Below are 12,770 nucleotides of genomic sequence, written 5' to 3'. Positions count from 1 at the left end.
CCTCTAACCAGGGATGTCCACTTTGTGCTTCCACTGAAAATTTAAAACACACACAGCAGATTTGAAACAACTTTATTGTACACTTTTCATGTGTACAAAGACCTCCATCTTTATTTCAGGCACATAAACACATCACATCCATAAAGGGCGGGCTGTGGGCTTCAGCACCCAGACGCCATCGCTATAGGTGGCTCATGCAGAGTCTGACCAGGTGTGTCGCTTCCGGTTTGAACAAACTTGCCATCAATCCGTGATGTAACAAGAAAAAACAAAAACGCTTCAAACATAACATCGCCACGGCAACCAAACCCTTGAGCGGGTAAGTTCTTTGTGGAGATGTTTAATATTAATGATGTCATCAGAATTAAGCCACACAAGTACAGGTGAGGCGACAGGTGAGCTCCGCTGTGCTGATGACAGGTTACGTATTGATCAGTTTATTGCCTGTGATCTCAAACAAAATAGGGGCTGAGTGAGTCTCCTTCATCGAGGTGGAGCCAGGGTCACACCTGCATCAGGTTTAATGGATGATCAATAGAGTCACTCATCAGTCTGGCGTTCCTCTGTTGCGACTCTTTCATGTGCTTCATCTCCGACAGGGCTGATTGTCTCACAGTGGGCGGTGCCCAGTCTCCAGCAGCAACGCCTCCAGCCTGAGTCTGCTCTGCGTGGGAATGAATGGCTGATGGAGCCAGCAGGACAGAAAGACCATGCAGAGGTCAGAGGTCACCGAGTGAGCCACTTCCTGTAGGATTGTCTGCTTTAAGAGGAGCTCCTGACGGAACGAGTCGAGCAGCACCTGAGAGATTTCACCTGAAACACAAATTAAACAATCACCCAAAGGGATCACAGCATGCAGCTCCACGACAGGACAGGTAGTGTGCTGCCTCACTCAGGGGCACGTTACAGGAAGCAGGTTCAGTTACATCTGAGTCTCTTAACCTCGAGATGAGGGAGAAAGAGAGTTAACGTCGACTATGAGACGGTAACCATGGTAACACTGAACCTAACTGTATGCTGGCAGGTGTTTTTTGCCTGACTCCTCCCCTCCTGCTGCACCTGAATCAGCTGACTGACCTCAGATTCATTAAGTTGGAGCTCGGAGGAGACAATCTGGAGAAGTCTTTACAAACGCTGAAGTCTCACATTTATGTTAGTTTGTTATTTTTGTGTTTAGCACGAAGCTCTGGCAGTCAATCAGTAATCAATGTATCAGGACAGAGACAGTGATGACATCACAGATCTATCATCTCCATGACTCTGTGGACAGTGACGCTGTCAGTTTCCTACATTGCAAACGTTTACTGTGTTACACTCTAATCACCGATCGATCATTTTTCATAGTCACCGCTGGAGAATATCTGAGTGAAGATGAGCTCAGATGACTTTTAGACTCTTAAACTGAGACCGTGACGTTTCAAAGCTGCCGCAGACAGTCTGATTGTAATCGGCAAAGTTATTATCGTTAACGAAAACTAACGAAATAACGAAAACTAGAAGTGAAAGAACATTTTTGTTAACGGAAATAATCTTAGTTAGTTTTCCTTTTTTTGTTTTTAACTGAATTTATAGCAAAAATGTGTTTAGTTTTCATTGATGTGTGCGTGTCATACAATAGTCAAGGGTGAAAATGAAGTTTAGTTTCCAGGTTTTTTTTCTTGCTGTGTCTCATTATGCCAGCAGGTGGCAGTACGTTAGTCGAGTCGTCTGTGCTGCTCCGTCCACGCGCAGAATCATGTCAGGAAAAGTCGGGAGAAAGCGCCAGAGTCCAATTTGGGATTACTTTGAATATGACTGTGTTTTGGATAAAGCAAGTGTCTTGTAGTGGAAAGAGACAAATTATGAGGGACATTTCTAAAGGGAAAAAAATCCCACAAACCTTAAAGTGCACTTGAAAAGCTCACACAAGAAGGCTAACCTAGCTTACCTTGAGAAGGTAAGGGAGCACACTCAACCCTCATCCCCAGAAAACAGAAGCTAACCCCAGGCAAGGCAGCGTGATGCATCCCGAGACAACAGGACGGGGATATCTACATAACTGTGTGAGTCAATTGCCTTCAAAAAGTTTATCAATTCACTTGAACCAAAATTACGAACACCCGGTGCTGCAAGAGTTAATAGTCTCATTGGGGCCAAGATATACATTTTATAGTTGCCTGGTATCAATGGTTGTTCATCTGCCTTATTTATTTTTTATTTATTTATTTATTAAGAACCCATAGGTGGGAATGTGAGTTGTCTGTCTCTGCGTGTTAGCCCTGCGACAGACAGGCGACCTGTGCAGGGTATGGTAGCTGGAATAGCAACATACCCAAGGATAAGCAGAAGAGCATGACTGATATGATGAAACTGGGATTTTGTTACACTTAATTATTGCAAACACAACTAAAACTATAACTGAAACTAATCAAAACTAAACTGAAACTAAGGATTTTCAAAAAATAAAAACTAAACTAAACTAGCAAACAATTGGTAAAAACTAATTACAACTGATATAAAATTGAAAATCTGAAGTCAAAACTAAATCAAAATAAAAACTAATGAAAATTGCAAAACTATTAAAGCCCTGGTAATCGGATTACATTTCAGTCCCTGAATGTCATCTAACCACATTTTAAAGGTTCCGAGTCTGAGCCTCGACATGTTTGGATCTGCTTCAAGGAATCGCAGGCTCCGAAACAGATCCAAAATGGATTCGGATCACAGATTCAGACCGAATCCGGTTCCAGCTTATCCCGCGTGGCTCTATTTGGATCGTTTACAGCTTCTGCATCTCTGACTTCAACCTTCTCTGCTCAGCGTGCGGGCAGCTGAGTGAAAGCTGAGCCACATTTGTCTTTTATCGTTGGAAACTTTGGTGTTTTACTCAATGACTGTCAGACAGCCATCGTTGACCGTGAAGTTGATATGAGATCAGATTATAATTGTTGACACAATTTAAGCATTTTTATCCTATAATGGCAGAATTAATGGAATTTGTTAGCGTTACTGATGGAACGGGCAGAAACCGCAGCAGAAACAATTGAATAAAATCTGAGTAGAAGGCGGATCTGCCTGGAGGCTGTTGCTATGGGCAACTAATCTCACAGCTCCATCAGTAAACTGTGGCTGAATCATCGGATTTAAAGTGAAACGTAAAATTAAGATTAAGCTTCATCTGACCAGTCCTAACTGCTACACGGTTTCCATCAGCCACGCTGCTCACCAAACTTGCTGGTGCTCCAGCTGTGAAACAGAGGAGTTTTTCTTCCTTCGGCTCCAAACTGAAACGCCTCCAGATCCTCTACTCCACGCTGTGATGTCATCAGACGAGCCATCTTCGTCACCACAGCAGCCTGACAGGAAACATGATGTCACACAGTGTTAGAGGTCTTGACGCATGCTCGATGAGCCAGGTAAGCGAATCCCAAAAAGTTGATTCTGTCACTTGGAAGAGTGACGAAATGTTTCTCCCACTGAAAACGCCGCGTCCTCATGAACAGAATCAAACCTGATCAGCCTATCAGAGCAAAGCTCCTTCATCGGTCACATGATACGTGTAAAATGCTTGTCATATGAACATGCTCAGAGGCTCCAGCAGAACACTGATAGCCTCCTTCCTGATTCCTGTTATTGATTATTATCTTGCTTGATTAGCTCTATCTGGGAGTTCAGGTTTAACTGATCCAGCTCACTCAGAGAAAGATGGGAAAAGGTGAACCTGATGATGGCATCTAGGGCTGGGCCATATTATACCGTTCACGGTAATACCGGTATAATGTTAGGCAATAAGAAGCTGGTTTTTATGTACATTAAAGCTTTATAAAAATGTAACAGTGCAAATGCAAATTCCTTGCTGAAAGTTTAACCAAAAGGCATTTCCAGTAGAAATGGGCTGACATATCCTGAGCATAACCATGTATAATATCCACTGAAGTTAAAAAGAGGTGCTTTGCAACATTAAACTGCAGTGTGCAGTACGTATTTTTCGGACCATAAGGTGCACGGGATTATAAGGCACATTAAGCGAAACAAAGCAGTCAGATAAATCAAACTTTATTAAACTCATTCTTCTTGCTTCCTCCACTTCTGTACCATTGTTATTATTAATGATGAACTCTGAGCTGCTCTATTCCCATGTTGTTGCAGTATATTAATGACTAACCTCGTATTGTGGATGGATTATCTCAGTTGTTCTCCTGACTGAAGTTTGGTCCGTTTACAGCATCCTGCCATGCGATTGCAGTTGTCTCTATCAGGAACTTTAACGTTAACTTTTATAAGTGGAAAAAGTGTTAGTGTTCGTCCTCCAGCTTCACTGTTTATGTTATGCTAACATAGCTGTGTCGCTAGCGATCACGTAGCACATCATTATATACCAGCTAGCCCAACTTCAGTAACCCTACAAACGTCACTGCTGTTTAGTTTCCTGTCTTCATTTATGTTGGACGTGATAGCAGAGCTGTACGTTTGAATTTTTCCAGAAATCTCTAGTCAGAACATGCTATATCATGCTTAGGTAACTAGCGAAACTAGCGAGCTAACTTCCGCTAGCTTCCTGCTAACTTCTAACTCCGTTAAATGTAATAAATTTTGTTTTCATGGATGCCTGGAAGTTAAACTTCATAGTTACACCTGGTTAAAGCAGCAATGCTGATCGTTTTATTAAAGATGAAAGAATTTAGACAGTTTTTAACTCTCAGTGATGCTGCAGTGTTCGTTTGACCTGAAGCATACGGAGTTTAGGACCCAGATTACTCCCAGATTTAAGAGCATCTTAGTCCGACAAATACGACAATAACGACGGCCGCTTGCATGTTCTGCAAAAAAATGTGCTTTGTCGTGTATCTGACGGACAAACACCAAACCAGTTCCACATCACTGAAGTTGCACCATTTTTACAAACCAATTCTGGTTCATCTGTTTCACTCAACAATCGGCCATGTGCGTATGAAAACAAAGGCACTGCGCATGCGCGTTTTACTCATATTCTATCGCGATATTTCATTTTCCTATCGTTGCCTAACATTATACCGGTATTACCGTGAACGGTATAATATGGCCCAGCCCTAGTCATCTCAGGTTCACCTTTCCATCTTTCTCTGATGAGCTGGATCAGTTAAACCTGAACTCCCAGATAGAGCTAATCAAGCAAGATAATAATCAATAACAGGAATCAGGAAGGAGGCTATCAGTGTTCTGCTGGAGCCTCTGAGCATGTTCATATGACAAGCATTTTACACGTATCATGTGACCGATGAAGGAGCTTTGCTCTGATAGGCTGATCAGGTTTGATTCTGTTCATGAGGACGCGGCGTTTTCAGTGGGAGAAACATTTCGTCACTCTTCCAAGTGACAGAATCAACTTTTTGGGATTCGCTTACCTGGCTCATCGAGCATGCGTCAAGACCTCTAACACTGTGTGACATCATGTTTCCTGTCAGGCTGCTGTGGTGACGAAGATGGCTCGTCTGATGACATCACAGCGTGGAGTAGAGGATCTGGAGGCGTTTCATTTTTTTTTTTTTTTTTTTTTTTTTTTTTGTTTTTTTGGTTGGTGTGTGGGTGGTGTGGGTGTTGGAGCTCGAAGGAAGAAAAACTCCTCTGTTTCACATGCTGGAGCACCAGCAAGTTTGTGAGCAGCGTGGCTGATGGAAACCGTGTAGCAGTTAGGACTGGTCAGATGAAGCTTAATCTTAATTTTACGTTTCACTTTAAATCCGATGATTCAGCCACAGTTTACTGATGGAGCTGTGAGATTAGTTGCCCATAGCAACAGCCTCCAGGCAGATCCGCCTTCTACTCAGATTTTATTCAATTGTTTCTGCTGCGGTTTCTGCCCGTTCCATCAGTAACGCTAACAAATTCCATTAATTCTGCCATTATAGGATAAAAATGCTTAAATTGTGTCAACAATTATAATCTGATCTCATATCAACTTCACGGTCAACGATGGCTGTCTGACAGTCATTGAGTAAAACACCAAAGTTTCCAACGATAAAAGACAAATGTGGCTCAGCTTTCACTCAGCTGCCCGCACGCTGAGCAGAGAAGGTTGAAGTCAGAGATGCAGAAGCTGTAAACGATCCAAATAGAGCCACGCGGGATAAGCTGGAACCGGATTCGGTCTGAATCTGTGATCCGAATCCATTTTGGATCTGTTTCGGAGCCTGCGATTCCTTGAAGCAGATCCAAACATGTCGAGGCTCAGACTCGGAACCTTTAAAATGTGGTTAGATGACATTCAGGGACTGAAATGTAATCCGATTACCAGGGTTTAATAGTTTTGCAATTTTCATTAGTTTTTATTTTTATTTAGTTTTGACTTCAGATTTTCAATTTTATATCAGTTTTAATTAGTTTTTACCAATTGTTTGCTAGTTTAGTTTAGTTTTTATTTTTTTGAAAATCCTTAGTTTCAGTTTAGTTTTGATTAGTTTCAGTTATAGTTTTAGTGTGTTTGCAATAATTAAGTGTAACAAAATCCCAGTTTCATCATATCAGTCATGCTCTTCTGCTTATCCTTGGGTATGTTGCTATTCCAGCTACCATACCCTGCACAGGTCGCCTGTCTGTCGCAGGGCTAACACGCAGAGACAGACAACTCACATTCCCACCTATGGGTTCTTTATAAATAAATAAATAAAAAATAAATAAGCAGATGAACAACCATTGATACCAGGCAACTATAAAATGTATATCTTGGCCCCAATGAGACTATTAACTCTTGCAGCACCGGGTGTTCGTAATTTTGGTTCAAGTGAATTGATAAACTTTTTGAAGGCAATTGACTCACACAGTTATGTAGATATCCCCGTCCTGTTGTCTCGGGATGCATCACGCTGCCTTGCCTGGGGTTAGCTTCTGTTTTCTGGGGATGAGGGTTGAGTGTGCTCCCTTACCTTCTCAAGGTAAGCTAGGTTAGCCTTCTTGTGTGAGCTTTTCAAGTGCACTTTAAGGTTTGTGGGATTTTTTTCCCTTTAGAAATGTCCCTCATAATTTGTCTCTTTCCACTACAAGACACTTGCTTTATCCAAAACACAGTCATATTCAAAGTAATCCCAAATTGGACTCTGGCGCTTTCTCCCGACTTTTCCTGACATGATTCTGCGCGTGGACGGAGCAGCAACACAGACGACTCGACTAACGTACTGCCACCTGCTGGCATAATGAGCACAGCAAGAAAAAAATCTGGAAACTAAACTTCATTTTCACCCTTGACTATTGTATGACACGCACACATCAATGAAAACTAAACACATTTTTGCTATAAATTCAGTTAATTTTAGTTAGTTTATTTCGTGAACAATAAAGTTCTTTACTTCTTAGTTTTCGTTATTTCGTTTAGTTTTCGTTAACGATAATAACTTTGCCGATTACAATCAGACTGTCTGCGGCAGCTTTGAAACGTCACGGTCTCAGTTTAAGAGTCTAAAAGTCATCTGAGCTCATCTTCACTCAGATATTCTCCAGCGGTGACTATGAAAAATGATCGATCGGTGATTAGAGTGTAACACAGTAAACGTTTGCAATGTAGGAAACTGACAGCGTCACTGTCCACAGAGTCATGGAGATGATAGATCTGTGATGTCATCACTGTCTCTGTCCTGATACATTGATTACTGATTGACTGCCAGAGCTTCGTGCTAAACACAAAAATAACAAACTAACATAAATGTGAGACTTCAGCGTTTGTAAAGACTTCTCCAGATTGTCTCCTCCGAGCTCCAACTTAATGAATCTGAGGTCAGTCAGCTGATTCAGGTGCAGCAGGAGGGGAGGAGTCAGGCAAAAAACACCTGCCAGCATACAGTTAGGTTCAGTGTTACCATGGTTACCGTCTCATAGTCGACGTTAACTCTCTTTCTCCCTCATCTCGAGGTTAAGAGACTCAGATGTAACTGAACCTGCTTCCTGTAACGTGCCCCTGAGTGAGGCAGCACACTACCTGTCCTGTCGTGGAGCTGCATGCTGTGATCCCTTTGGGTGATTGTTTAATTTGTGTTTCAGGTGAAATCTCTCAGGTGCTGCTCGACTCGTTCCGTCAGGAGCTCCTCTTAAAGCAGACAATCCTACAGGAAGTGGCTCACTCGGTGACCTCTGACCTCTGCATGGTCTTTCTGTCCTGCTGGCTCCATCAGCCATTCATTCCCACGCAGAGCAGACTCAGGCTGGAGGCGTTGCTGCTGGAGACTGGGCACCGCCCACTGTGAGACAATCAGCCCTGTCGGAGATGAAGCACATGAAAGAGTCGCAACAGAGGAACGCCAGACTGATGAGTGACTCTATTGATCATCCATTAAACCTGATGCAGGTGTGACCCTGGCTCCACCTCGATGAAGGAGACTCACTCAGCCCCTATTTTGTTTGAGATCACAGGCAATAAACTGATCAATACGTAACCTGTCATCAGCACAGCGGAGCTCACCTGTCGCCTCACCTGTACTTGTGTGGCTTAATTCTGATGACATCATTAATATTAAACATCTCCACAAAGAACTTACCCGCTCAAGGGTTTGGTTGCCGTGGCGATGTTATGTTTGAAGCGTTTTTGTTTTTTCTTGTTACATCACGGATTGATGGCAAGTTTGTTCAAACCGGAAGCGACACACCTGGTCAGACTCTGCATGAGCCACCTATAGCGATGGCGTCTGGGTGCTGAAGCCCACAGCCCGCCCTTTATGGATGTGATGTGTTTATGTGCCTAAGTAAAGAGTGGAGTCTGTACACATGAAAAAGTGTACAAGAAAGTGTGTCGAAGAATCGCGTGTAGTGTGTAATATTTTAGTGAAGACAAAGTGACACCCTGGTAGGGTTGACAGGTGTGGCGCGAGAACACAGACGCTTTGAGGTGGGTGGAGTTCAGCTTAGTTTATTGGGAGGAACAGGAAACACTCGAACAGGACAACGTTTTTTCCCCTCTGTTCTCGTGTCGGTTCTCCGAATGTTCTCATCCCGTTTGGAGAACGTGTTGTGTGAATTTTATAAAAAGTAATAAAATAGTGCAACTTTTTAAACTTTATCTACATATGAACATCCAACGGATCACTTCACGGTCAACGAGTCCAGACACAAAGTTTACACATTCACAGCCAATCAGGAGTCCAGGAAACCAGGGAGGCTGCTGATGACATCATCACAGGTGGCACTAAACGAGCCAATCAGATGCACTGTACAGAGCCCCGAGTCTGCAGAACACGCTACTGCACCTGGATGAAGGTGAAACCACCTGTCGCCATGACGCCATCCCTCTGGTTTCTGAAGTCATGGCGAACATCATCAACAGGAGCTTCAGTCTGAACCAGAAATGACCGGACCTAAGTTTCCAGGTACGGTCTGGGGTCAGGTTAACGGAGTTGTTCGTCCTGTTGTCCTCAGCAGGGCGGAGTCAGAGCAGGCGCCCCCTGCAGGCGGCAGTGTTTACTACAGCTGTAAAGTCCAGCAGAAACCTGAGGGGGGCGCCGAAGGTGCAGGATGGTGTCAGGTACGTCTGTCTGCAGCACTGCCTCACTCCACCTTAAAAGTCAGCGTGGTACAGACCAGGTGCTGGTTCTGGTCCAGGTGTTTACTGGGGGGCTTTGGCTCCGTCGGACGCCTCAATGCCCAGCAGGGCCTGGACCGCCTCCAGCGGCACGCCCTCCGGGGTCTGAATGTGCATGGTGGTTCCATCTGGCCCGTTAACGATCACAATCCCGTCTGAGCCCGGTTCTGCCAGCTGCACCGTCAGCCCCTCCGTCTGGATGTAGATCTCCTCGCCCTCCTGCACCTCTTTGGCCTCCGAGGGGCCCAACTCAGGGTGGGAGGGGCTTAGAGTCTGGATCAGGCTGGATTCAGGCTTGATGACAGATCCGGCTGTAGGGGCGGGCTCAGATGACTTTGTGTTCGTGGGGTCACTGGGACCTGAACCCAGAGCTTTCTCCAGCTCCGTCACCCGGGGTCCGATGTCTGTAGAGCTTGACGCCTGTTCCTGGTGGACGTCATGGTCCTCACCTGGGGTCACTTCCATAGGGGTGTCAGGGGGCGGGGCCTGTGAGGAGCTGTGAGAAACACATTGCAGTGCAGTGAGACAGGAGCGCTTTCCAGAAGTGACCTCACCTGAACTCGATTTTCTAGAACTGGCCGAGTAAAAATACATTCGCCACATTACGGAAACCCTGACCTCACAGGTAACCTGTGATCACATCGTCACCTCAGGGCGTGGCTACCACGCACATGTACTCAGCAAACAGGAGGTAGAGACAGCTCACCTGGAGGAGTCAGCAGAGACTGTCAACAGTCTGGTTCCCTCTGGAATCACGAGAGGAGCGACAGAGACCGAGCAGGACTTCAGAGGGGTCACAGAGGTCACCACGGTCCCACCTGGTCGGACGACATGCAGAGAGATTAAGAAAGCACAGATAGATGTTTTATCTGTAATTTAGCTGTAGATTAGGACATTCTAGCCATACCTGTTTTTGGCGTCTCGAGGCCATTGTGATGCACGGGGACGCTGTTCTCCATCTTGAACCTCTTGGATGGCGGCAGCATCTTAGAGTTCTGGGAAGGAGACTGATGCGGATTAGAACCGTACCTCTAATCTTCAGGTAAACCTCAGTGAGAAGCTGTGGTCGACCTCATTGTCAGCTACGACTCTAAAGCTGTGATTGGCTGCTTAGACTGACCGCCCGACCATGCGGGGACGTAGGCTTATCTTGTTATAACAACTTGGATGCAGGTGTGCTTACCTCCATGTATCGCACGTGTCGATGGAACTGGGAGCCAGGAACGCGTCCAGGAACCACCTAGCCTGTCACCTCGGCCAGGATCCCCGTAGAGACCTGGCCACCCGGAAACAAGCACGGTCTGGGTCACCGGTACGCCGACAGGGTCCACGAACAGGCCGGTCGATGGAGCATGGGCCCACCTCGTATGTTCGCGAGTCCAGGGCGTGGCTCCCACCCTGCGGGCTGCTGAGTGTAAGTCCTGGCGCCTGCCGCACCTGAGCCGCAGGGACTCAACCACGGGTAAATGTCAGGGAAATGAGTTCACCGGACCGCCGCGCCACCGTGGAACAGCCAGCACAGGATACACTCAAGAGCTGCACACATTTACAGAAAAATAAGGAGCAGTCGATAGAGAGCAGCTGCAGTTAACTTCAGCTGGGAAAACAACTCCACACTGGCGTCACATAATCTCTGCCAGTGAATAAAGTATGTCGTTCTGACCCCTGATAGCACAGATCCCGGCAGGTGTGATAAAGTTGTCCTCGTGTGTGCGTACCCCAGGCATTACCCCACAACTCACACTTGTCAGACGAGAACGAACAGTCCATGCACTCCGCAGCCTCGCACTGCCCGACCACCTGGACGACGTGAGTAGACACTCAGGTGTAGCCATTAGTGAATACACATAAATCAATATTTAAGACCTTACTCGAAAGACGCTTCCTCCACTTACCTCCTCAGACGCCTCTCGCTTCTCACCGCCTCTCTGTACCAGGTGGAACACCAACTTGAGTCACCAACGACGACCTCTCCCCCTACTCACGAGGCCCACAGGTCACCTGCGAAAAATAGCAATCAGTCCCCTGATCTAACAAACAGGACAGGTTTCTGTGCAAACACTGTACAGGTGAGCCACCACAGGACAACGTAGAAGAGTAACAAAGCTCAACAAGAGTCAAACCCCGGTTATTTACAGCAAGATGCCCCACAGCCGGTGGCGCCATATGGCTGTCCTCGCAGAACCGTACACAGGAATGATTACTGTGTTGCCTTGAGACATCTATTTGGCTTTATTGAAGCAACATTATCCTTTTTCAATTCAAGTTGTGTCGTCAGAATGCAGCTTCACGTTAAATGTCAGAGCCATGTTCTGGAAATGAGTTTTCTAAGAGAAAGTACTTAGGGAATTAACGCAAGACACGATACGATTGCAATGACTGAATTTCTCAAAAAAATTAAACTATTGAAGCCTCGCTCTTTAAGCAAATTAAAAAAAAAAAAAAGAACAGCCAATCCACATTAAGTATGCGCAGAGCTGACCAATCACAGCCGCAGCGTCGTGTTTGTTCTGAAGCAGGCCAGCGGAATGGAGGAAATGAGTGTGCCGACTAGAAAAATCAACCGAGCGTGACCGAAGAGAAAACAGATGATGGTTCCAATGCCGGAGAGATTGTCGAACGGAAGAGCCATAGAAGTTCCGTAGTGTGAAGGTATTTCGGCTATTTCAAGTCTGACAAAAGACAGAGTAGCGGCACTGTAAATTGTGCCGAAAGCAAGTCTGGAAATACAATAAAGCGGTGCATGCTCAATCTCTGACTGGAAGCGCTAATTCGTCATTCGGCTTTTGTCAGACTAAAGTAACTGTTAAAACTGTTTGAAAAGCTCAGCTATACAACAAGGAGAGATTGAGAACCGGACCAGTAGAACAAAATGACAAACCTCTAAACAACTAAAAAAATAAACAAGAACCAAACTCGAGGGAACTAACCAACCCCGTATCAAACCAACTAAAAGCCCCAAGACATCTACCCGAACGAAAATAATAAACAAAAACAAGCTGCAACCACATACTGAGCAAGCCACAGGTAAACCAAAAAGACCATATCGTTTATCAAAAACCTTACCCGAACAGGACTAAAAAAGCACTCCTCATACGTCAAAACCACAACCTATAGTCGCCCCATGGCTCCACCTGGAATGAAACAGGGGCAGCCACCCTAAACACCAGAGACAAACAGCACAGCCCACCTGCTCTCCCTTGACTTTTAACTTCCTATTTTCGTAAGGCGCTCCTTACACGTGACTGAC

The 12,770-nt window shown here is 45.3% G+C and overlaps 2 protein-coding genes across 4 annotated transcripts in view; both read right to left on the bottom strand.

Annotated features, from left to right (window-relative positions):
• Positions 1 to 17: 17 nt before the first annotated feature.
• LOC102292690 (cyclin-dependent kinase 2 interacting protein) overlaps positions 18 to 12,770 on the bottom strand; it is a 14,733-nt gene continuing 1,980 nt past the window's right edge. For all 3 annotated transcript variants that reach the window (XM_014330981.2, XM_005951989.3, XM_005951987.2), the window contains exons 4-5: positions 3,206 to 3,335; positions 18 to 813 (exon numbers count right to left, since the gene is read on the bottom strand). In XM_014330981.2, the coding sequence (XP_014186467.1) occupies positions 611 to 813; positions 3,206 to 3,335 (333 nt within the window). In that variant the 3' untranslated portion in view covers positions 18 to 610. The remainder of the gene's footprint in view (positions 814 to 3,205; positions 3,336 to 12,770) is intronic.
• On the bottom strand, positions 8,897 to 10,714 carry LOC121813105. Its single transcript, XM_042216620.1, has 4 exons — positions 10,704 to 10,714; positions 10,428 to 10,515; positions 10,227 to 10,338; positions 8,897 to 10,016 (listed from the first exon to the last, which is right to left on the bottom strand). Exons 1-4 carry the CDS (start codon positions 10,707 to 10,709, stop codon positions 9,545 to 9,547), a joined length of 678 nt encoding a protein of 225 aa, XP_042072554.1. The 5' UTR covers positions 10,710 to 10,714; the 3' UTR covers positions 8,897 to 9,544.

Source organism: Haplochromis burtoni, unplaced genomic scaffold, assembly GCF_018398535.1.
Source record: "Haplochromis burtoni strain Fernald_Lab_line unplaced genomic scaffold, NCSU_Asbu1 Contig_1139, whole genome shotgun sequence".
Lineage (NCBI taxonomy): Eukaryota > Metazoa > Chordata > Actinopteri > Cichliformes > Cichlidae > Haplochromis > Haplochromis burtoni.
Note: the sequence above shows the minus strand (reverse complement) of the source record. Positions and strands in the feature narration are given on the sequence as shown.

Coding starts and splice junctions, on each gene's coding strand:
- LOC121813105 (XM_042216620.1), bottom strand. Junction 10,339..10,427: donor CCTCGAGACGCCAAAAACAG/GTATGGCTAGAA, acceptor TCGTCCGACCAG/GTGGGACCGTGGTGACCTCT. Junction 10,017..10,226: donor GTCTCTGCTGACTCCTCCAG/GTGAGCTGTCTC, acceptor TGTTTCTCACAG/CTCCTCACAGGCCCCGCCCC.